At 36.3% G+C, this 27,104-nt stretch overlaps 1 protein-coding gene across 4 annotated transcripts in view; it reads right to left on the bottom strand.

Annotated features, from left to right (window-relative positions):
- LOC145674987 (sodium-dependent dopamine transporter-like) overlaps positions 1-27,104 on the bottom strand; it is a 175,406-nt gene that overhangs the window by 105,369 nt on the left and 42,933 nt on the right. For all 4 annotated transcript variants that reach the window (XM_081745323.1, XM_081745325.1, XM_081745326.1 and 1 more), the window contains exons 5-6: positions 16,696-16,972; positions 12,790-12,928 (exon numbers count right to left, since the gene is read on the bottom strand). In XM_081745323.1, coding sequence (XP_081601449.1) covers positions 12,790-12,928; positions 16,696-16,972 — 416 coding nt within the window. The remainder of the gene's footprint in view (positions 1-12,789; positions 12,929-16,695; positions 16,973-27,104) is intronic.

Here is a 27,104-nt window from a genome sequence, read left to right as displayed (position 1 = left end):
TGTAATTAAAACGCAATTCCTGTAGCTTTCTTAACTCCACGGGAAGACAAATATTCAATACGTACTCACGCAACGGCAAATATCATATGGCACCTTTTTTTTTTTTTGTGTGTGTGTGTGTGTGTATGTGTGTGTGTGTGTGTGTGCGTGTGTGTGTGTGTGTGTGTGTGTGTGTGTGTGTGTGTGTGTGTGTGTGTGTGTGTGTGTGTGTGTGTGTGTGTGTGTGTGTGTGTGTGTGTGAACCAGTAACACATACCAGGGTGTCCACATTCTTGTAAATAAGTGAAAGTCAGTGAAAGGTCAGGGAAGTAAAATGTGTCAGGTGAAGTCAGGGAAAGGCAGATTGGTCAGGGGAAGTCAGGGAAAAATCGATTTAGGTCCGATGTTCAATTACTGAATTTATGAAATAGGGTTGACTTCTTTACTGTTACTGGATGCAAAATGTAGTGTTCTCTGATATAGTTGTTGAAACTAATTTTCTGCGAGAAACATATCTAACTGCATCCTGGCATATTTGCTCAAAAGAGTAGACTCTGTTCTAGAAGAATTGCATGGTGCCAAGAGGATATCTGAACAAGTGGCTGAGAACGCGAAGAAATATTATCTCCAGCTCACAGTAAAAGCTCAGAATGAAGAATTTAAAGAACACTCGAATGAATTCATAGCCAATGATAGAGATTGTATTCGACTTGATGAGTTTTTTACTTAGTCTTAGGAAATGGGAAGAACTTCGTTGACTTATGGTCAGTTATGAAATTGTGTTTTATCTTCTTTCACGGAAACGCATTTTTTGAAAGTGGTTTCACAATAAATAAAATTCTCGTTGTTGACAACTTACAAGAATAATCTCTGGTGGCTCAACGGATCATATATGATTCTGTGATGAGAATAGGTGGATCATCAGGATTAATAATTACAAGAGGTATGATAAATTCAGTGAGAAATTCAATGAGACAATACCATGTGTATCTGGAAAAGAAAAGAGAAATAAATGCTGGAGACGAGAAGAGGAGAGAGAAAAGGAAGATTCAGCAACAACTAAAGGAGCTGGAGGAAGAAGAAAAGAAAATTAAACTGCGGAGACAACAAGAAGGATATTCATATCAATAAGAAGAAAACTATGCGAGAAAGGATGAAAACAAATTTCTGAATGTGTTGCATTTAACAACTGTCCCAGCAAAAGTGTGTGTGTCTGTGTGTATTTTTTTAATAATCAGTAAAATCATGTATAAACTGTTTATTACTATAGGCAATATTATAATGCTGTGTAATTGGTATTATAATGTGTAAGCATATAATGTGTATTTTTTTATATCTTAAGTACTCTGTATACTGCACACTTCCGTTTGTAACTTTACATTTTGTGTAATATGTAGGTCTAATCAATATCGGCCTAATGCATATGTTTGTAAATTTACATTCCTTTGGAAAGAAATTGAAAAAAAGAAAGAAACAAGCGGAAGAGAACAAGGCCAACTATAGGAATTGTGGAGGCTTGAGTTTCTTTCTTTTTTTCTATATTTTTAAGTTATTCAGGGGTCAGGGAAATCTGGAACTTTCGTCATGGAAAGTCAGGGAAAAGTCAGAGATCCTTTCTCCAAATTGTGTGGACACCCTGTTTACATTTCCAAATGAAATTATATAAATTATGGAGTCTCTTCAAAAAAGTGGGGGGGGGGGCAACTGCCCCCTCTTGCCCCCCTAATCGGCGCCCATGCACATACGGTATGTTTTATATCGATTTTGACTCGACATACCGGCTATCTAAACGTTGAAATACAGTGAGAGTTTCTCTGTAGTTAGGGGATCAAAAGACATGAAGAAACTTTGATTCCCCGGCAACAACTCTCTGAAAAAATACCAAAAAATTCATTTTATGGTGTGTTACAGAAAATACACGAAAATGCTCAAAAATCGAGATTTTATATTAACAATATCCTGCGGGAGAAATCCTGGACCCCTCACCCAACTGAAAGGTATTCCAAACCCTCGGAAGATCCATCTCCCACATCAGACAACCTCTAAATACACCCATGCTCAAAACATGACATTTAGATACATTAAGACAAGAAGGCACACGCACATTTAAGAAAGAAACAATTCAATATGGCACATCAAAATATAAACTAGATGAACTTCTTTAAAGACACCTCATTTTAAATAAAAAACGTAGGAAAAATATAACAAAAATAAAACAACTTAGAAATTATTTCTACATAAAAAATAAATCTCTTTGCGTGCAAAGCTATTCTTCAATTATTGTGTATAAAAATGGATTTATTAAAGGTATTTAGCATCTACTCTCCAGTGACGGTATGTCTTGATCACTTGATCACTGGAAAACCAGAGGCAGTATGGCATATCACCGTATACCGGCTCACTTCGACCACTGTAAGACAAAATTTTCGGTCGCCACGTCGCATTGGCGATACGCATTTGCATAAACTAGATTTGTGCAAAAGAAGCGACTAAATACTGTTATATATATATATATATATATATATATATATATATATATATGTGTGTGTGTGTGTGTGTGTGTGTGTGTGTGTGTATGTATGTATATATATGAGGACTATCCAGAAAGTAACTCATGTTTTGGAATAGAAAGAAGACAAATGAAAATAGACATTTTTATTTTGAAGCGACGCTCTTGCATTACTGTTCGACATAGTCGTCGTACAAATTTAGGCACTAAACATAGCGATGAACAAACTTACAAAGACCATCGACATAAAAACTTACACCTGACTTCAATCATTCTTGCACACCAGCCTGAGATCTGCGTCGCCAGCCAGGTCTTTATGTGGAAAAATACGTGGTAGCTATTTGGTGCGAGATTCAAACTATATGGCAGATAGCCAAAAGACCTCCCATTAAAGCCTATAAAAGTTCCTGAGTCCGCTTGGCAGAGTGCGGTCGGGCGTTGCCATGAAACAGCATTTTTGTATTGAGTTTTCCTCGGCTTTTTAAAAAAAAATTGTTCTTTGCAGCTTCTGCAATGTTTTACAATATGTTTCACCAGTAATTGTTACACCACGTTCCAAAAAGTCGACTAGCAGTACATCTTCCCTATCCCAAAACATAGTAGCCACAAGTTATCTTGCAGACATAGTTTGTGAGTTTTTTTTTCGAATTTGTGTGTCCCCACTAGTGCTCTCAAACGGGTCGAGTCAGCTCGAGTCGGGTTGTCGGATCAGGCTACTCGGGTCGTGTTGTCGGGTCTGGTCAGTCGGATCAGGTTATTCGGGTCGGGTTGTCGGGTCGAGTCAATCGGGTCAGCTTGGGTGGGGTTGTCGGGTCGGGTCAGCTCGGGTTGAGTTGTCGGATCGGGTCAGTCGGGTCGTTTTGTTGGGTCGGGTCAGCTCGGGTCGAGTTGTCGGATCGGGTCAGTCGGGTCGGCTTGTTGGGTCGGGTCAGTCGGATCAGTTCACTTTGGTCAACTGAGTTTAGGTTGAGCTTAAACTCGGCTGGAGTCGAAAGCTTCTGTTTTTCACTAGCTGCCTAATTAAAAATAGCAATTTTCAATTGATTTTATAGAAACCATAAATATATTTTGGACACTTGCAGCTAGTGTTTTTCTGGTAAATTCTTATTTTTGTACTTGTGTGTACTTTAATTTTTAAATGTGGAAGATTGATTTTACCAATCGACTGCAATATTAATATCTACGCCAATATGGAGTCTGGATTTAGAACAAAACTAGAAGTTGTTTAAGCAAGGCCAAAAGAAAGATTGGATATGGAAGACCAAGCCCAAGTAGGGCCGCGGTGGCTCAGTAGTAGAACTGGTGTATGGTGTCCGTGGTTCGATCCCAGCTTGTGCTAAGTGGGCTTTGTGGTGGAGAAACGCCGTGTAGTGGGTTTTCTCGGAGTTCTCCTGTTTCCTCCCACTTTCTTCATTCCACCATTTCATTCATTTCTCATGGTCACCATATCCCTTAGCCTCGTTGCAGAATCGAGGGACCTTAAACTGAATATTTCATTTTATTTCACCAAGCCCAAGAACATGGATGCAAGAATAAGATAAAGATTGGGTATGCAAGACGAAGTGCATAGTAATCTTGCTCTTGGCCTTGTTTTGGTGATCACCAAGTAACGATGAGCATATTTTCTTGCTTTCCGTATAGCATGAAAGACCATAATCAAAATCACATTTGGTCTTCATTTGTACCGATGAGGCGAGCATTCTTGGCTCTTGTATAGCATGAAAGACCGCCAAGACTACGAAATGCAGGACCAAGACTTGACTGTGCAAGACAAAGAATAAAACGCAGTATTGATGACCAAGACCCAGGGTGCGAATTGTTTGAATTTCATTTGTTGGGCTGAAAGTGATGAAATAGAATTAGTACTTTATAATTAATTATCATACTGTATTTTTAAATTTTAAATTACAAAATTCATATTATGTATCTTCTTACTTGCAACTATATATACTGTAAAATACGTTTTAATTACCGAGAAAGAAAAATCAAACTGACGCGGAACCTATTTTGGAATGAAAGTTGAAGGGTTGGAAAAAATCACAGGTGTTCTCCCGTTTCCTCAACCCTTATCATTGTAGTTAAAGACGATTTCCTTTTGTCTCCGCCAAGAGACTCTTGCTACTGCCTTCCGAGAAGACCCCCTGCCGTCCAAGCAGGTGAGAACACTGACTTTGAATAAAAATTTCGTCACATAGAACTAAAGCAAGAAAAAAATAAATTTCTCCCACGTCGGACATTGGTATCAGTTATAAAAAGAAATAACCAAACCTCAAACGTGCCAAATATTCATTAAGATGCATATACAAATCTCCAGCTTGATCTAGCTAGTGGTTAACGTGTAAGACTTCGGTACACGTGGTTCGGGTTTAATTCCCAATGGGAGTGCCTTTTGACGTTTACCCCGTGTCGTGACCATAGTGCTCTCAAACGAGTCGGGTCAATTCGGGTCGGGTCAGTCGGGTCAGTCGGGTCAGCTCGGGTCAGGTTGTCGGGTCAGGTCAATCGGATTGGATCACGGGTCGTCCGGTCAGGTCAATCGGATTGGATCATGGGTCGTGTCAGTCAATTCGGGTCACGGGTCGGGTCGGGTCGGTCTTCAACCCGACCCTCTCCGTTGAGAACACTAGTCCCCATTCCATGAACTGTTTTTCTTTCACAATTAACGTGCTTAACCCAAATTTTGTCCCCAGTGACTATACGACCAATGAAGGAAACGTCGCCCTTATTATAAGCCTCACGAAATTTCAAGACGGCTGCCATCTACTGAGTTTTGTGTTCTTCTGTCAAAATTTTCGGAACTCATTTTGCACAAAACTTATGCTAGCTTAACTTCTGGATCACACCTTCATGCAACAAGCTCAATGAAATTGGAGAAAACTCAAACAAGAACTCTGTTATCGTAAAATGGCGATTTTCATGAACCTTGTCATTGATTTTTGCGACCAATTCATCTGTTACCCTCATCTTAAGCTTTGTTTTAGTCTTGCCTATGCAACTCTCATGGCAACATGGTTTTATTTCATGGATATCCGATTTCTCACGGGATCAGTGGAATAACTCTTAAATGGGTAATCATCTTCTTTAAAGTTTTACGGGGCTTCAAAGCTATGCGAAGACCATGCTATGCAATATTATTTTCTTTAATGCTTTTTACACAGCATGGTTCTCTACAGCTTCGAATCCTTAAAAACTTTATGAAAGAACATCACCCAAATTAAGAATTATTACACAGATCCTGGGAGAAATTGGGTATGTATAAAACGAAATACAATCCACGAGAGTTACATAGACAAGGCCAAAAGAAACATCAAATTAAGGATTAAGGAATACGTTAGGGATGCTAACACGAAAATTCCGGTTTCAGATATCTCAAAACATTTAGAAGAAACTCAACACTGTATAGAAGAGTCAAAAATTTTATTGGGAACTAAAAATGAAGTAGAAAGACTCGTGTTTGAAAATTTATTTATTCGTTTAGGAAAACCAAAGTTAAACTTGGACAGAAGACCATTAAGTGATGAACGGTATCCATTTATTATAAAATTTGCACAGCATTGGTATAACAATAAAAATTTCAACACGGGTTAACAAATTTTCCACCAAAGAATAAAAGAAAGCGCAAACTAACCCCTCATAACGCAATCCACGTGTCCACTATTTGACTTTTGGTCATTGTTTGAACAAGATTCTTCAGCAATGTTCTACCCTGGTAAGTCCGTTCCTTTTATTCTTCCCTGTTTTTATTTTTCTATCTTCTGTTTTTATCTTCTGTGACCAAGAATCCAGAGGAGCGTCAAAATCCCGACATTGCAATTGGTATTGAATAATTGCGTAAACATATAAGTAGAATTCATAAGTGTGTCATTAGAATGTTTCAACTAAAACTAGTTTACAACGTAGGTTTACTCAACGGATATGCAGAAGTTACGTTACAAAAACAACACAAGAAACATTTAGTAAAGGCTAACGATAGTCATACAAAGTGGATTTCTTTCCTTTTGTGGCGTAAACTTTCATATAAATTACCGAAAATTAAACAATAATAATGGTTTCAATGTAGCGCTTAAATCACTGATGCAATGACGTAGCCAAAAAGGCTGACCCGGCTCAAGCTCCATCTCCCCTTAGTACAGTGGCATTGAAACTAGAATGGGCTTACATGCAGTATGTTCCATTTGTGATCCCACTATTACCATTTTTTTTTTTTTTTAACAATTTATTACAAAAAATAAGTTTGGTACAGTCATGTTCAAAATCCTGACTTCCCAGATGATTTATATTTAACTTACGTAAAATTTTAGTAAATAAGCTATATTCTGTGCTCTTTCTTTGTAGCAACTTCTGTATTCTTCATCTTTTCAAGCCTTCTCTTTACACACTGAGGTTGCGAATAGAAAGTATGAGAAAAGGAAATAGATGATTAAATTAAAACAAGCCGAAGGAAACTGGACATAAAAGTTCCCGGGGTGCAAAACTATGAAACAAAGCTTTTGTTGCCAAGCCGAGCCTGTGCTTGGCCAAGTTCAGACAACAAATATATATCGATCTTTATTGGTTAGAAGATGGGATGCTTGCCCAGTAAATTTCATTCAAGTCTGCCGAGTAGTTATTGAGAAAGAGACTACCATATACAAGTCAAACCGAGTCTCTCCCTGGCTGAGCTCGGCCACCAAATAGAGCAATGTTTATTCCTTTCATAACGGAGTACTTGCCCAACAAATTTCTTCCAGATCCGGTCAAAAGTTACCGAGAATAAAGTATCACATACAAGCCAAGCTTTTCCCTGGCCAAGCTCGGTTACCAAATATAGCGAAACTTAGTCTTTAGAAGGTTGGCTACCTGCTCACCAAATTTGGTGCAGATTCAGCCAGTAGTTACCGAGAAATAAAGTACTACACACAAGCCGAGCCGAGCCTATCCTTAGCCGAACTAGGCCACCAAATATAGCGATCTTTATTCCTTGAGCAAAGGCTACTTGCTCACCAAATTCCGTTAAGATCCAACTAGTAGTTACCTAAAAATAAAGTAAAGTAGTGACTAGTAGTTACCGTAAAAGCCAACCCTTTCCCTCCCAAGTTTGGGCACTAAATATAATGATCTTTATTCCTTAGAAAATGGGCTACTTGTCCACGAAAAATAAAGCATACATACAAACCAAGTCCGTCAATGGTTGATAGCAAACTTTATTCCTTAGAAATGAGCTACTTGCTGTCTACAGATTTGGTTCAGTTCCTGCAAATAGTTACCGAGAAATAAAGTGACACGAACACACAAACAAACATATAAACACACATTTACATACATCTACAGTGAAACTATAAGCTTTCCTATGCTTACGCAAGGAGATAAAATATATTACTGAGTTTCTGCTTAGCCAAATTGTTAATATGTGCTAAGTCCCTTACTTCCGGGGGGAGCACTAGAATTATTCGGTGTTAAGTTAGTTTTCCAAGACAATTGACTAGCATTCTGTATTGAGAGGTGTCAAATTACAGTTCAGAAAGCCATACGTAATGGCGCTTGGAACGCAGTGGGTTTATCACGCATCAACGAGTTCAACAAGGGGTATCTAATCGGCCATAGGTTTGTGTAGGCTGTAGCGAAAGGGGTTTAGTATTTCCTTTCATGTTAGCAAATTTCATCAGTTTCTCACTACTATGTAACTAGAAAAAAAAACTGAAAAGAATCTTACTGTGACCAGCCATACAGAGATTTTTACTGAAGATAGTGGTCAGGCCCGAATTAGCGTCTAAACTGAGTAGGCTGGAGTCTAGGTTTTCATATTTGACTCCTCTCCCTAACCTTGTATATTACAGAATAAATTAATTTAATTTATTGTACTAGAAATTTTCTGTATAAGCGTTTCTTTATTACGCTTTCTCTCTTTCCGAGTAATCATGCCATGTAAAAATACATTCAACAATGAAATCTTGTATAGCCATGACTGAATATTCGATCCATTGTCGACGACAATTTGGCAGTTGTAATTTACAATACTAGAAATACATTTACTTTCAGAGGGATCCTAAAGTATAGCCTTGGACCCAAAGTGTGTTAATGCCCAGAATGATGATGCCCAGAAATTTTTGATGCCCAGAATTTTTCGTCCAGCCCTGTAGTAATAAATATATATAAATATATATATATAAAAGCTAGTGTGTGTGTGTGTGAGCCCCTCTCTTGATGAGTTTCTGCCTGCTCCACTGCACTTCACGGGATACAGAAGTTACTAAGTGGACAACTTCCGTATTTAGTAACGTGCTTGTGAACAAACTTATATTGGTATAATAAAAAGACAATTGCTTAACGAAAATTAAAAAACATAGGACCAAGGTCTCGCGGTATCAGAATTATCTAAACGTTTGCCTACATTTAAGCACACCAGTATTAATGTAAAATTGCTGCATAAAACGCCTTCACAAATTGAAAGCTCCACGTATGAGTCCTATGTGGTTAGGATAGGAAGTTGAAATTAATCCTGATTAAGGTTCACTAGATAAAACCTGAGATTATGTCATTAAGATAAGTAACACTACAAATTATTTTCGAACTCCAGCTAGTTACGAACACAAGATTTACATACTATTCAGAGGACATTTTTAGCAATTTTCCATAAATACAAGAAATCTATTAATTGTAGGAGTTGACTACTCCAAATTTTAATGGTGAGGTGATTTTGTATATACATTGGAGACAATACTTGTACTATTCTTGGTAAGTCCACAAATGCGTTTTTGTAAGTGTGTATTTAAGTTCTTTTGACTTTAAGAAATTGTTTTAGTAGAACATCTATGATAAAGACATCGAATAAATAAGATGTAAATATCCACTAGATTTAATATTCATTCTGACGAAGATCCCAGGATCACACCTGATATTAAAATCATAAGAGTTCTAAAATTAACCAGAGCATTGCCAGAACAAACTTAAAAGGAATTAATTTTTTTCAATATCAATAATTAATGATGCAGTAATTGTTGGATCAATACTCATGACGCATAATTATTGAATCAATAACTGGTACTAAACAGCGTGTCAAATTAGCCAAGAGGATAAAATAGGATGACTTCGTTAGGAAGTCGGACAGAGTGACGCAAGGATTTAAAAGGAGTCAAGATCGAAGCTCTGGATCCTAGATATTGCGGATTCCGTCTAGATAGTACGACCTTGAGGGACCCAAGAGCAGGGAGAATGCTCAATTGGGTAAGTCGTGCCCAGGCGATTACGTACTCCAATCATGTGCACGACATCCAAGATTGACCCCTTGGGGTGAAAGGTGCCGATAGAGCGCAAAATAGCAGTTTATAAAGAGCTCGGAAAGGTTTGCCCTCGAAACAAAAGTAGGTGACCCGTGGAAAACCTAACGGACGCAAAAGTTGCACCAAACCCTTAAGTTTAAAGGTTGGGCATGTGTGGTAACTAAAAAATTTCCTGAGAAGGAAGGAAGAAATAGTTGTACCATCCTGAAAAGAAAGTTGATTAATCTGCGCACGGCACAAGTTGAGGAAAGGTGGAACCAAAAGACGTTGTTTCTTTCAGTTAATTTTTGATGCTCTTTCGAATGGAGGCCTCAAAATTGAATCATCAACACCAATATCACTTCTCTATGACTTACAATTCCCGAGATAGGACTTCTTAAACCTCCCTAAATTGGAACTTTTTTTGGCCAACATCTTGGGAATGGTAAGAGTGACGCGACAAATTTAATCACTTTGTCAGATAGTTGTTTATGCTCTATCGAATGGAGGGCTCAAATTGAAAAATTCGCGAATAACAGACACAAACACACAGACATAGAGAATTCAGTAACGAACTTTTTAAGTTCGTTGAATATTCACAACGGTACGTGGAATTATTTATTTACTTTATTACACAATTGCATATAACATGTGGAAATTTTAGCGTAATACCCCATTGTTTCATTTCACAATACATTTTTTTAAATACTTTTACTAGTTATTTTACATAAAGGACTAATGGAAATTCCTATACAATAAATTTCTACGTATTGTTGGCTACGATTCTGTAAACTAGTAAAAATAAAATAAAATAAGCCATTTACTTGTAAATGAATGTTCATTTTCTCTTTTGATCAAATTAACTATTTACACTTCTTTAACCCCTTTTGGACGACTGTTGCGAATCCGAGATATACTTATGCGTGCTTCTACGAGCTGATGTGTGGCGGTGGTCGCAGATGTCGATCGCAACGAATTTGCGACGTACAGATCAACTAATCCTTGCTTAGTGTGCCGTCTATGGACGATTTTGTGTACTTCTGTGAGTGGGAGAATTTTGGCCGTAGCAGCACAACGAGTTTTTGTGTTTTTGCTGCTTTCATCTTTTTCTCTGCTGCAAAACAGGTAAGTGTTTGTAATATAAAAACTATGTAACACTTACGAACATTCAACGGTTACAGGGATGTAATATTGTCCATTTTGGACGAAACATTTCTAAAAATATTACAATAATGATGCGTGTCGCTTTTTCGCGACATTTAGCAGTAATGACTAACATTTGCTGTTGTTCTGAGTGGTTTGAATTATCTTATTTATTTTGACAATTGGTTTTCATCGCCACAGTTGTTCATCGAAATTACAAAGAAGGAAAAATGGACATTAGGAACAGTACAACTGAACCGAATGTAAGGAGGCACCTTTAGTCCAAATAGTGATATGAAAAAGAAGGGAAGACGATATTTTGAAGAGAAAGAAGCACACGTAGACAATGTAGCCATTAGATATGTCAAGTGGTTTGACAGGAAAGGCATGACAATAGCAAGTACTTTCGCTAGTGGGCATCCCACAACACTTGTGGGAAGATGGGACAGAAATGAGAAGAAGCAAATTACTGTCCCATGCAGAGGAATCATCACCCAAAACAGTAAATGTATGGGTGGAGTCAAAGCTCTAGATGCTCTCATTTCATATTACCAAATTCATGTGCGCTCTGAGAAATACTACCTAAGGGTTTTCTTCCATTTCGTTGATGTTATTGTCAACAGTTAATTACTCTACTGTCGTGACTGTGAATCCTTAGGAATCCCGAAGAAGAAACAGAAAGATCAACTTTCCTTCAGAACAGCATCTGCAATGAAAGGAAAAGATCTTGCCAAAGGAAAAAGAGGGCTCCCGTCCTCATACATTGATAGAGAATTCCAACACAAGATGCATCGTGGTCCAGTGCAGGCAATTCCGAACACTGAAGTGCGCACAGATGCAGTAGCCAAACTCTTGTTATGAAATCAAGGCAGCGTTGCAAGAAGCCAAACTGCAAAGGACTACAGTGTTAAAATGTTCCAAATGTAATGTTCATCTGTGTCTAAACAAGAACAAAAAGTGTTTCCTGGAATTCCATGAGTAGTTTAAAATACAATTGTAGTAAATGTGACAGTAAGTTGTCAAGTAAGATGAAAACTGACTAAGTATGAATTTAGAAATAATTTGTAATATTCTAGATGTAAAATTTATAAGCATTCTTAATTTCTGTGTGAAGGGTGAAGTGTAACCTACCTGCTGAATGTCTCGAATTCGCGACATACATAGTAAAAAATTATTTTTCGCATATTTATCAGTTGATTCAACTTTAGTAATCCTAATCCATGTAGAATACCTAACTCAATATTTTTTCGAACTATTTTAAGTAAGTTCGTCGTTAAGGGGTTAATATATAGGTTAAATTATAGGTTAATGCATTAGACGCTTAGTTTTAACAAGTTGTTCGACCGAAATTGTAAATATCGGTATGTGTTTAAATAAACTTGTGTTAAAATAAATCTGTTTTGTATTATTTTTAACGTCATATTAGTGTTCCAGGTAACAGTTGATATTGTATTCTATCAATTACCGAAAGTGCCTTTGCCAATATTTAGACTAGAAATGTTCTAACCTTTAAACAAAACCATTAAGAAATGCTCCTCTCAACGAGTGGATTCGTTCTGTGAAGTACATTAATATTATTGGTTTTCTGTTTGGATATATCGCGACTAGCCTGAAAATTTCACATTGAAAATTTCGGCAATTGTCAAATAACAGACAAACATTATGATTAGTCCAGGTGAACATTTGTTACTAGGCGTTAATATAGTTCCTTTAGTTGTTGTTTATAAAGAAGTTAAGTTTTCAGGGATTTTCCTTTCTCCATAATATTCGTAGTCCGTAATATTCGACCAATTCTCAATAGTACTTGTAAAATATACCTTTCAAAACAAAAACAAAAAAGTAAATACTTTCTATTAAATATTAATATAAAAGAAGTTACTTTAATCATCATAAACTTACTACAAATTGAAGATAGCATACCTTGGTTAAAGCCGACCGACCAGCACTGATTGCTAAAATAGTCAAGAACCATATACCAAATAAACAAATTGTTAAGTTTAGATCTAATGGTCCAATGTCATTCTGACCACGTAGTATATATGATCTCTCTATTTTTAGCCTACGGAATAAGAAAATAAAATAATGTGTTAAATAAATGTTTGACTACATAATTTAAAAAGAAATGTATTTTTTTCCTTTTTGGATAAAAAAAAATCCTACATATTTTAACCAAAAATTTTCATGTAGGCCTTATATCTGGAGAACTACATAAGAGGTGTGTTCAGAAAGACACCAAACTTTTTAAAATAGCTCACCAACTAGCAGAGGAAGTGCGCTGCGGCTACTGACCGCACAAGGCGGCAAGTCTAGACAACAAATTACCAATTGCTGCGTTTCGCTATTATCGTTAGTTGGCGAGCTACAGCCGCGGAAGTGAGCATGTGAACAAGTTGTTCGTCGGATTAATGACACAGTGACAATTAAAGAGCTTGAGCAACAACGTGTGTGTTTGAAAGTTTGTTACAAATTTGTCAAAACATTTACAGAGACATTTCAGTTGCTTTTCAATTCAATCAGGGTCTCCTCGTCCAAAATAATTCAAGCATGAGTCGGTCAAAGATCAAGGTGATGTTGGTTGTGTTTTCTTGATTGGAAAGTCATTTTCCATCACGAATTTGTATCACGTAGTCAGATGGTAAACAAACAGTTGCACCAGGACATTTTGAGGAATGTTTTGCACAGGAATAGGCTTGAATTGTTGGAAAACTAAACTTGATGATGCACCGTGCCAATGCGCCTACTCGTGCCTCGCGCCTCATCCGTAGTTATCTGGCAAAATATAAGACTTCCGTTGTACTTCATCTACCATATTTTCCTGATCTAGCCCAAAGAGACTTTTTCCTATTTCCCAAACTTAAAATCACTTTGAAAGGACGTCATTTCCAAACCATAGAGGAGATTCAGGACAATTCGACAAGAGACTTGCGCACCATCCTAAAAAGTGCGTTCAGGAAGCTTTCCAAAAATGGCAGAAACATTGGGAACGCTGTATTGCCTGTACAGGGGACTACTTTGAGGGGGATAATGTTGCACAATGAGCAATAAAGATGTTATAACAAAAGTTCGGTTTCTTTTTGAACACACTTCGTACAGTGTAGCCAAACCCAAACTCTCACTTAACTCAGTAGGATGTGCATATTCCGTAGAAAATACGAAAACTCGATTTTGTGGCCTGTGATTCTAAAACAATATATTTCAACCAAAAATTTTCGTCTACGCCTTATATCTGGACAACTACATATAGTATAGCCAAACCCAAACTATCACTTAACTCAGTATGATGTGCTTATTCCGTAGAAAATAACAGTACCTCGATTTAGGGGTCGTTCAAATATTTTGTGACCCCTAATCCAGAAACCAATTATTGGCCAAGATCGCAATCTTTTGATCCATTTTTTGGATCATTCCTAAAATTCTTTTTGTTTTTTTTTTTTTTTTTCTTTCTTTTCATAATTCATTGAGTTCTGCACAAAATCTCAACTTGTAGTTTTCTGTTGTTTCCTTTCCATATTAGCAGATAAACATGAATTGAAAGTATGTCATCTGACCTTAAGTACATTAAGGAGTATTAAACAACAAATATAAAAGACAAATCACTGGTGTTTGGAAGTATCAAATCCTGAGGAAAAGAGAGACATTTATTTCTCAACAAAGACAACGTATGAAAATCAAAGCGCAAGAAAATTGAATACATCAGTAAATAGAACACAAAGGATTTACATGTTTCCTATTATTGGGCTCCAATTATCCCATAAGGAACAATCTCCGCTCAAATCATTTATTCCCACATTGACTACTTTATATTCTATTGTTAACCTTAAACTGATGAACAGTTAGTTTTAGAATAAATTATGTCAAGTTATGTGAGTGACGAACACTGGTACAAAACCCTGACGACCACTGGAACATTTCGATTTTGAGGTGACAACTACTGGTGCAATGCAAGGGATTTAAAAATATATATTGTTTTTCCTTCAACGGCTATTCGACTTTAATTCTAACTACTTAGTCGTATATAGGAAGGCTCCATGTGTCTTTCAAACTATGGTACAACTCCGAAAGATTTACGATGCTCACAGAAGAGACAAAATAGTAATTTTTCAACCTTAAAATGACGACAACTGGTACTTTTACCTCAATTCTTTTAAATATAAATGCTATTTTTCATACACTTCTCATATACATAGATTCAGTGATCGAATGTGAAATAAATTACCACCAGTATGTTTGCATGCATATACTTTCTTTTCTACATTTTTGCTATCTATATGCTCCTTTTTAGAAGTTGCAAAACAAGTTATCGGTTTTACTGGTATTAAAATTATCGCGTTCTTTTCTTTCTTTTTCTTTTTCTTTAAAAAATTTTCCCACGAGCAAACTGAACTTTCGTAGTGTTTTCGCGCATTACTTTAGAAGTATCTAAAAACAAGCGCATATCATTACTGATGTGTAAATTAAATATTTATTTATAATTTTCTTCCAAAATAATATGAAAATGATAAATTTACTTCAAAAAGTGTGTTAAAAGCTGGACATACCAGTGTTCAAACAAGCAAGAAAGATAGAAAAATGAGAGAGAAATGTCAAAGGAATGATTGTGCAGTTGGACATTACTTCAATATAGCAAGTGATATTTTAAATATTTACAGCTGGTATGATGCTTGATATCTTATTTTCTTATTATTATTCTAGTATTTCTATTCTTAGAATTATTCTAAGTTCTTGAAATCCGTTGACTATTTCTGAGCACCTATCACATATCCAAGCCCGTTACTATCCTGGCTATCTCTGTTGCGTAGCAGTAGTGCGATGTTGAAAGAAGAAGACGATATTCACACTAGCCATAGCATCGCAGTTAATAATGAGACGTAGAGCTCAAGTTTTTATAAGCTTCTTGCTTCCAGAAACATAGTAGGTCAAGGAAACGGTGGTCGTGGTAATGAATCATTCTTTCTCAATAGCTTGTGAAAACAAAGTTAGTGAGGGCTAGTTATTGCTGAAACAAGGACATTGATAGTATCTTTCTCATTCAGTTCTAGTCGGATTACAGTCATGTAATTTTGATAGCGGACTGCCAAGGCATGTCTGTTACCGAGTCCTCCGATCGGGCGTTTAAGAACCCCAATCCGTGAGTCAAATAAAAGTAATTTCGTGTATGAATTCCTATAAATTCTTCCTTACAAGAGTATACGCTCCTCAGACTGCCGGCTAATAACTATAAAGCATAATGAGATATTTTCCCTGTTGAAGGATAGAATTTTCACAGATCGGGGCAACTGCCAACAGGATTTTTACAAATCTTTATGGCTATAAATCCTTAAGGCGATTTATCTTATCCCCATTGTGTTGTATTAGTGTGTTTCCTTACATTCAAAAAGGCCAGTAATCCAACAGATTGCTACAATCACAATGAGTCCTTCAAAATAGTCTATCTCTTGTCGGAATCGAACCACATTCATTCTTTTCCTCTACTAGAAGCCCTACAATTCATGGACTTAGAATTGTCAGTCAAAAAAAAAAAAAAAAAAAAAAAAAAGTTTATTCTCTCCTTCCGAAAGAAGTAGAAACTTTTGTGATTGAGAAAGTTCTGTCTTTTCTTTAGCTACCTTTTTACTTTATACACTACATAAGGTTATCATTATATCGTTCTCCCCTTGACCTGAATAAAATTTTCCTTTGTCGGAGGGACTTGATTCGAAGGGACATTCACGCCTATTTTCGGTCAGTTTTAGCGCAGAAATGCAACTCTAAAAATGATATTCGCTTATCATCATATATACATATGTGTGTGTATACGTATATCACAACTGTAACTGTAATACTTACTTGTAATAATATAAAGACGGATAATACATCTCTACGTCTGAACATGGTATGCTAATATTTTTGCCTTCTGGTGGACACATGGGTAGATAATCGTATGTATTATTATCTTGATCATCGTAACATTTAAAGTCATCACGACTGGTATCTTGCCAATAGCATTCTCCCCAAGTCAAAGTATTTGATAATGATCTATAAAAATATGACAAACAAAGTACTCCCGTTGGTAATTGTGCTATAATTCTGAAGTAACTTGCAATAAGCATAGATATTCCGATACCTGGAAAACGAAATATAATAAATCTTAAAGGAGTTACATCAGTTCTCAATGAAAATATTAAGTCATCTTTCCAAAGTCAATTTTTCCCTTATGATTACAGTGTAGATGATGAAAACCAATCCACGTACAATAAGCTATACGTACCACTTATAAGAAAATAATACTTTTATTTACATTTGTAGAGCGCGTCATTTATTATATATCCTATCTTTCAACCTTCAATAGTCCTGAGGCTAGACTAATTGTTTCTAGGAATTAAAATTGACTTGCTTTTCCGAATCCGTAATACCAAGATGGAAGACTTTCTTAAAGACTGGAAATAATGTTTTGAAGTTTACATATTAGTGCTCTGAAGTTATCATTTTTAAATCATCTCTTAACTTCTATAGATTCAGAACGAAACGAGAAAATTTAACGACTCTTGGCTCTACCTTTATATTCTACAAATTCAAGACGAAACCGCGCTGTAACAAAAAAATTAAGAGCCCTAAGAACAAACTAAAAATAATACAAAATTTAAATTTTTCTTGTGCTTGTTTTTCATAAATGAAAGGAGATAATGAAATTTAACTTGCCACAATCATAGATAATGTTATCCTAGAACATAAAATATGAACCTGGAGAAGTTTCAGTGTTGCCATCCACAGAAATTACAGTATTGCCAGAATAACATTTTCCTCAAAATCTAAGTTAAGGCAACGACTAGAGGAACGAACTCAACTGCATTTGATTACGTATCATGTTGTCTTAGAATCCTGTGAACTACTTTTTAAATAATAGTTGTATTTAGTTTGTAATAAACAAAAGAGTATTTTTTATTAAAATTAAATAGGGCCTAATAATGTTATTTAAAAAGTAGTTCACAGGATACCAGAACAACCTGATACGTAATCAAATGCAGTTGAATTCGTTCCTCTACTCATTGCCTTAGCTTAGATTTTGGGGGAATTGTTATTGTTTTAACAATGTAATTTCTATGGATGGCAACACTAAAAATTCTTCAGGTTTATATTTTCTGTTGTAGAATAACATTATTTATGATTGTGATAAGCTGCATTTCATTACCTCCTTTCACTTATGAAAAACAATCAAAAGGGAAATGGTAAATTTTGTATTATTTTTACTATGTCAGATTCTTAAGGTACAAGGATTAAGTTGAAGATGATTAGACAAAGAATAGGAAAATAGCACTATTAATAATATTGCAAATTTGAAAATTAGGAATAAAGGAAAAGAAGAGACAAAGAAATTATTATAGTTTGTAATGAAATACATGAAACGAGAGATTGGTCAATATTTGTTACAGACAGCAGTGATTTCATTAGGTAAAAAGTCAAGTGAAAAATCTATGAGAATTATGGAACTATTAGTCTCACATCACATGCAACAAGAAGTTTGTTTCTAATATTAAACAGTTGATTATGAAGAACAAATGAACAAGTTGAAGTGCATGTATTAGAAGGAGAAAAGGCACTAGAGATGTTATGGCTTCCTCCGAGTAACCGATTCAAGTTTCGGGGGAGACAGAAAAGGAGATCATTGTTGATTTTTGTTCGAACAGATAAATTGGGAAATTTTGGATGAGGGTGATCAAGAAGTTTGGTTGCGATAAAATGGAAAGATCAAACCTTCAACAAGTTAATAAAGATTTTTATAGGAATGAACAAAGAAGAGTTTGAATACACACAAAATAAATAAATAAATAAATAAATAAATACAGACTGAAATTATTTAGAAGTGTTCGGCAAGGATATTGTATTTCCCGAAAGGACCCCGCACTTTTCTTATGGAAAGTGGCTTTCGGCTAATGTTGTTGAAACTTCGCTGGTTGATAGTTCTTAACATGTGGATCAAAAGTCTCAATGGGCACAAAGACCGAAATCCACTCCTTCCCCCCCAAAAACCGCCTCCAAGTAGCTGGGGGGCATTGAACTGATTTCAGCATGTAAAACAATTTGTTGTTTTAATCAACTCAACAAGGACCCCAAACAACCACATGTTAGACTATCAAACTACCCCACTTGACACCGCCCTTTGCCCCCCACATTCCCCCCCCCCCCCCCGCGAATTACCTTACGGATGTTCCATATTACTGTAGTTTATAGTTGCGCGTATGTGTTGAAATACCTACAGTTTTGGTCTCACCGACGATATAATGGGTTTCACGTATCGCTGATTACGAATCTGAGGTGAGAGTTCTAGAATTCAAGATGGATGATCAATATGGCGGATTAAAAACACGAAACTCCTGAATGTAGCCACAAATAGCTGTTTACTAGGGTATTTTGGGTCGTTGGTTACGAATCTGAGGTCAAAATTCTTGAATTCAAGATTGCAGATCCAATATGGTGGATAAAAACGTCGAAGCCACAAATCGTAGTAGACTAGAGTGTTTTTAAATCGCTGTTTAAGTACGCAACATTCCTAGATACTTCAGCCACCATGTAGAATTATTCTGCACCCTTGCCCTTTACCAAAACCCACCACAGATATCTTAATGCTGAACGGTGTTAAAATAATTCATCAATTATCTGTTCATTATTTTCATCATTTCGGTTTGCAGCATCTAATGTGGTACTTAGCAATGAGTCATCGGGATATCTAATATTCTGTAAATGTCGTGCATGGCCTAAATACCACAAGATACTTGCAACGTGCGCACATGTACCTAATGTACAAGCACCGCTTTGACATGTACAGTAGTAACCTTGAATAAAATTTTGATCATAATCCTGGTCATCTTCATCATTGGTTACATATGCTATGAAAACTTGATGCTTAGTTGCATTGCGGAACCTTGAGTAGAGACGTATGCGCAGGAATCCCGGTTCAGTTACGTTTTCGTCAAGCTGGAATTGCTCATCCTTATCTCGTATTAGTTTATCTTGGACGTAAGAGGATGAGAGATCTACTTGATATGTGCCTACAGTCAAATCTCGTAAGTAGTTTAAGTTAAGTACAGAGAAATCAATTAGGCCTTGATCATTCAGCGGTACCCATTGACCGTTCCTTCTAATAAGATTATCTACCTCCGCTCTTGCTTTAACAACGTTCGGCATGATTGACCTATTTCTCATTTCTCTAGCTAATTCAATGGTTGCATCTTGCATGAAAATAACGGGATGGTATCTGTTCAAAATAGCTCCAGCTATGCGATAGAAACTATTCAGTTTCTTTGCATGTTGCAGATTCAACGTCTGTGCTTGAAACTTAAAAACAGATCTTAGATGCCCGTTTCTTGCCTCGAGTATCCATCGACTTTTAGTAACTAGTCGAGAAGTATTCGCTTCTTCTGTTGATAGTTGTCTTTCACGTGGTAGTAAGAGTGCGGGCATTCTATGATCAATTCCTAAATATTCCAGTAAAGGAATTGCATCGCGGTATCCTCTGTCTACTAACACAATGACCAGGATTATGATCAAAATTTTATTCAAGGTTACTACTGTACATGTCAAAGCGGTGCTCGTACATTAGGTACATGTGCGCACGTTGCAAGTGTCTTGTGGTATTTAGGCCATGCACGACATTTACAGAATATTAGATATCCCGATGACTCATTGCTAAGTACCACATTAGATGCTGCAAACCGAAATGATGAAAATAATGAACAGATAATTGATGAATTATTTTAACACCGTTCAGCATTAAGATATCTGTGGTGGGTTTTGGTAAAGGGCAAGGGTGCAGAATAATTCTACATGGTGGCTGAAGTATCAAGGAATTTTGCGTACTTAAACAGCGATCTAAAAACACTCTAGTCTACTACGATTTGTGGCTTCGACGTTTTTATCCACCATATTGGATCTGCAATCTTGATTTCAAGAATTTTGATCTCAGATTCGTAACCAACGACCCAAAATACCCTAGTAAACAGCTATTTGTAGCTACATTCACGAGTTTCGTGTTTTTGATCCGCCATATTGATCATCCATCTTGAATTCTGGAACTCACCTCAGATTCGTAATCAGCGATACGTGAAACCCATTATATCGTCGGTGAGACCAAAACTGTAGGTATTTCAACACATACGCGCAACTATAAACTACAGTAATATGGAACATCCGTAAGGTAATTCGCGGGGGGGGGAATGTGGGGGGGCAAAGGGCGGTGTCAAGTGGGGTAGTTTGATAGTCTAACATGTGGTTGTTTGGGGTCCTTGTTGAGTTGATTAAAACAACAAATTGTTTTACATGCTGAAATCAGTTCAATGCCCCCCCAGCTACTTGGAGGCGGTTTTTGGGGGGGAAGGAATGAATTTCGGTCTTTGTGCCCATTGAGACTTTTGATCCACATGTTAAGAACTATCAACCAGCGAAGTTTCAACAACATTAGCCGAAAGCCACTTTCCATAAGAAAAGTGCGGGGTCCTTTATTCAATTAGTACCGTATTTAAAAGAAACAATAAAAAAAGAATTTTGACAGAAGAAAACAGTATTTCATAGGATTAGAAAGAATGAGGAAGGAATGAATGCAAGTGCATTTATTAAAAATGGCTCCTCTTACAGAATAGGAATCAAAAATTAAAATGTATCATCAGTAGACACGATTTTTTTTGTTTTGTTTTGTTTTTTTGGTAACACGCGAAAACGCGAAATGTATCAGTTTTGTATGAAAATGTAGTGTATCTAAAATATATATTTTTTCATTATTTGTTAGGCCATATAACGCTCGCGATTAAACGCGAAATTCTGACGAATTGGCGAAATTTGCAAGAAGTCTCGATATTCCACGAAATTTACGCAAAAGTGACAATTTGTCGACGCTTTTACGATTTATTCATTACCATTATTTGGTAGTCATTAGCAATGTGATGAAAATTCCCATTTTTGAGAAAATAGACCAGGATGGATTTTTGAAATTTTACATGCAGTTACAAAATGAGCTTGAAACGGTATCTACTGGTGAAGTGGATAGAGTAGATGGAATGTTAAGGGGTATGTTAGATGAGCACTCAGAAATCGCTTGAAATTGTCTCCAACTAATGAATATATATCAGTTTCGAATTTTGATGTAGAGAGGCTCGCTATTCTTACAATGACATACTTACCGACAAAAGAAGAAAGTTAACACCAGAAAACATTGAAACAATGCTTACGTGTTATAAGTATAAGTAAACTATGAACACTGAAGTTATTTTTTCTATTAATGTTCTCTCTGTGTATGTTTTTTTTTTTTCTTTAAATGATACTTTTGTTCAATGAGGATAATTAGTGTAATTTTTTAAAAATTCAAATATTGTTTAATATAGTAAGGATGAGCTCATGTCATGATGATTGATGAGTGGAAATTAAGGTGAAATAAAAAGTAACCAATTGTAATTGCCAGCAAAAATAATGTTCTTACATTGAATTTCTATTCATCGATTTTATCCCGCTTTACGCATATTTTACGAAGAAGTGGAATGGATATTTGACCAACTCCCGCGATGCCATATGAAAATTATATTAGGGGATTTCAATGCGAAGGTACGACAAGAGAATAATTTCAAACCGATTATAGGGAACGAAAGTCTACATAAGGAACGTAATGACAACGGTGTTAGACCCGTGAACTTTGCAACATCCAAAAACCTAATCGTGAAGAGTACAAAATTCCCACATCGCGACGTTTATAAATACACCTGGACATCACCAGATGGAAAAACACATAATCAAACTGATCACGTTTTAGTAGATAGAAGAAGGCAATCTAGCATAATTGATGTCCGGTCGTTTAGAGGGGCTGATTGTGACACTCATCACTACCTGGTAGTAGCGATAATACGAGAGAGATTATCGTTCAATAAAGGTAATATTCAATGTCCGAAAACGGAGAGATTTAATTTAAAGAAATTAGAAGAGAGCCAGGTAAGAAAGGAATACTAGATTGAAGTTTCAAATAGATTCTCGGTTTTAGAAGATTCGGAGTGCATTAGTGCTGAGAATACTTGGATTGAAATTAGAGATAGCATTAGAAGTTCAGCAAAAGAAAATTGGGACACGCGGAAATACGTAGGAACAAACCATGTTTCGACCAGGAATGCATTAAACTAGCAGAGAAGAGAAAACAGGCAAAATTACACTGGCTACAAAATTCGAATGAAATAACTACACAAAATTTCGCAGATATCAGGCGGGAAACTTCCAAAACTTTTAGAACAAAGAAACGCGATTTTTTGAAAGCTAAAATTAAGGAACTTGAAGATAATAGTAAAAATAAAAACATTCGGGACATGTATAAGGGGATCAGTGAATTTAAGAAAGGCTATCAACCTTGTACTTATATATTAAAGAAAGCTGACGGAACAGTTCTCACTGATACGGATAGTATCTTAAATAGATGGAAAGATTTCTTTGACAATTTGCTGAACACGCAGCCAAAAACAAATGTGCGTGGAGAAAAGGAGATACACACCGCAGAACCGTATATTCCAGAACCCAACCGAATAGAAATAGAAACCGCTATAAAGAAATTAAAGAAACACAAATCTCCGGGTGTAGATGAAATTCCGGCTGAGTTAATTTTAGCTGGAGGCGAAAAATTGTGGAACAAGGTACACAAACACATTCTCCTTATATGGAACAAGGAAGAACTTCTACAAGAGTGGAAGAATCAACCATTGTTCCAATTTACACGAAAAGCGACAAAACTGACTGTAATAATTATCGAGGCATTTCTCTTCTGTCAACATCCTATAAAATCCTTTCAAATATTCTATTAGCAAGATTGACTCCATACACAGATGAAATTATTGGAGATTATCAGTGCGGATTTAGACGAAATCGATCAACTATTGATCAAATATTTATCATTCTCCAAATGCTCAAAAAAAAAAAAAAAAGTGGCAAGTGGGAATACAATACCCCGGTACATCAATTATTTATTGATTTTAGAAAGGCGTACGACTCGGTTAAGAGAGAAACATTATACAACGTTCTTACAGAACTTGGAATACCGAGAAAGCTAATTAGATTAATTAAGATATGTTTAAATGAATCCCAAAGTAAAGTCCGGGTAGGAAAATTTTTGTCCATAAGCTTTCAAGTCGAAAATGGCCTGAAACAAGGAGATGTGTTGTCTCCATTATTATTTAACTTTGTGCTGGAATACGCCATAAGGAAAATCAAAGATAGCAACCAGGGCCTAGAGTTGAACAATATTCACCAGGTTATGGCATATGCTGATGATGTAAATTTAATAGAGGATGTTAGGAGAACAATAGAAAGAAATGCAGAGATCTTATTAAACGCTTGCAGGGTCATGGGTTTAGAAGTAAATGCAAAGAAAACTAAATACATGGAAGTGCGTCGGGACCACGGCAAATTGTGGATGCGTTAAAATATTAAATAATACTTTTGATAAAGTGGATACTTTCAAATATTTAGGATCAATATTAACAGACGAAAATCATATTCACGAAGAAATTAAATGTCGACTAAAAGCAGGGAATTCGTGTTACTATTCGGTTCAAAATCTCTTGTTGTCGCGAATTCTGTCGAGAAATTTGAAACTTAAAGTATACAAAACGATAATCATGCCTGTTGTTCTGTATGGTTGCGAAACATGGTCGCTTACTCTGAGGGAAGAACATAGACTGAAGGTATTTGAGAATCAGATCCTGAGAAGAATATTCGGACCCAAGAGGAACGGGAATGGGGAATGGCGGAAACTTCATAACGAGGAACTACATAATTTATATGGTTTACCCAACATTGTTAGGGTCGTCAAGTCTAGGAGGCTTAGGTGGACGGGTCATGTAGCTAGAATGGAAGAAAGTAGAAACGCTTTCAAAGTCTTGACTGGAAGACCCATCGGAAAACGACCATTAGGAAGACTTAGGCGCAGGTGGGAGGACAATATTAAGATGGATCTCGCAGAAATAGGAATACAAAGTAGAAACTGGATCCAATTAGCTAAAGATAGAAGTCAGGGGAGAGCTTTTGTGAACGTGGCATTGAACCTCCGGATTCCATAGGCCATAGAGTTAGTTAGTTAGTTACGCATATTTTTATAACAAAATTACGAATTCTTATTTACCACAAAATCGTGTCTCTAATCATCAGAAAACTCAAGGTAGAACTGTGAACATGAAGTGAATACCATAATAATAAATTAATGATAATAGGAAAAAAGTGTGAAAACTATAAAAGAGAGGACGTGAAAATTATAAAAGGTGTTTAGATTTCGGTATCTAGGAAGTATAAACAAAACCATGAAAAGTGACTGAGAAAAAAGTACAAGAAACGGAATCGGAAAATGTCTTTAGGAAGAAGAAAAATTGTATTAAAGGCTACTGAATAAATCGTTACAAAAAAAAAAAAAAAAAAAGTGATGAAATAGTTGTTTGGATGAAGTATTGTAGTATATAGAGTAAAAAGTGTGGATATAACGAAAATCTATCAAAAAGCGGTAAAAAGTTTTCGAAATATAGGAAAAGGTGGAAAAGAAAACGAAAAAGTTGATTAAGGAAAAGAAAATCGAACGGAAAGCCAATGAGTAGTATTTGGGTTATGAGAGAAAAAGAATAATATTGGACATACCTAAAAAGGGAAAAATAAACTACAGCCTGGCAAATTAGAAATATTCCTTTGCAATCGGACCATACAGGGGAGGGTACCTTCTCCCGCTCTCAGAGTGGTAAGGGAAATAAGAAGTATAGCAGGCCCGTAGCCAGCCCAAAAACGTAGGGGGGGCCCGGCTGAAGTTAGGGGGGCCCGATCCAATCATATGATAGTTCATCACCATATTATAGTTCTTTTGCAAGCCTACTGTAAAACTTTTAGGGGGCCAGCAAAAATTTATGGGGGGCCCGGCCCCCTAGACCCCCTGGATACGGGCCTGAAGTATAGTATTATTTCCACTATTGTCAACTGCGAAAATATAGTATTAATAGTTTACACAAGTTTTATGTATAAAAAGAAATGTTGTACTTTCATCGTTCCCGATCATGCTCTTAGCGTATGTGGGAAATGAAATTGGATAATAACGAATTAATTAGGGAGAGCGATTGGATTGAAGGGATATTTTCCCTTTCAACAATAGCTTTCAAACATATTGAAATTATATTTTATTGTAGTACTAGCAGCGTTCACCCCGCTTCGCTGCGGTCACCCCGGAACGCAATAAACTTTGTTACTTAGATAATTTTTACTTTTTCGCTTTCAAGTGATATGATAAAAACCATAGAAGATTGCAGTAAATGTTAACATTATATCGCCTGTCATTTATGTTAACCCGCCCCGCTTCGCTGCGGTCACCCCGGAAGTTTTCGCTTTCAAGTGATATGATAAAAACCATAGTAGATTGCAGTAAATGTTAACATTATATCGCCTGTCATTTATGTTAACCCGCCGAGTGACACGGTCATGCGGGTTGCATATAAATACGTTTATTTTTACCTATGATGAACTAACAAAGGATTTGTACGTTATGGACACTTGAATGCTCAATTATCTCAAGACACTGGTAATTAAAAATTAAAGTGATATGATAAAAACCATCTAGGGTCCAAATCCTAATAACCCCCCAAAAATAAAAGAAATTGGTTCAGCCGTATTACCGTGATGAGGTAACAAAGGATTTGTGCGTTCTCTTTTATATATATAGACTAGCAGCGTTCACCCCGCTTCGCTGCGGTCACCCCGGAACGCAATAAACTTTGTTACTTAGATAATTTTTACTTTTTCGCTTTCAAGTGATATGATAAAAACCATAGAAGATTGCAGTAAATGTTAACATTATATCGCCTTTCATTTATGTTAACCCGCCCCGCTTCGCTGCGGTCACCCCGGAAGTTTTCGCTTTCAAGTGATATGATAAAAACCATAGTAGATTGCAGTAAATGTTAACATTATATCGCCTGTCATTTATGTTAACCCGCCGAGTGACACGGTCATGCGGGTTGCATATAAATACGTTTATTTTTACCTATGATGAACTAACAAAGGATTTGTATGTTATGGACACTTGAATGGTCAATTATCTCAAGACACTGGTAATTAAAAATTAAAGTGATATGATAAAAACCATCTAGGGTCCAAATCCTAATAACCCCCCAAAAATAAAAGAAATTGGTTCAGCCGTATTAGCGTGATGAGGTAACAAAGGATTTGTGCGTTCTCTTTTATATATATAGATTAGGTCCATAAAGGTA

This window comes from Thermobia domestica, chromosome 18 (genome assembly GCF_964235325.1).
Source record: "Thermobia domestica chromosome 18, izTheDome1.hap1.1, whole genome shotgun sequence".
Taxonomy (NCBI): domain Eukaryota; kingdom Metazoa; phylum Arthropoda; class Insecta; order Zygentoma; family Lepismatidae; genus Thermobia; species Thermobia domestica.
Note: the sequence above shows the minus strand (reverse complement) of the source record. Positions and strands in the feature narration are given on the sequence as shown.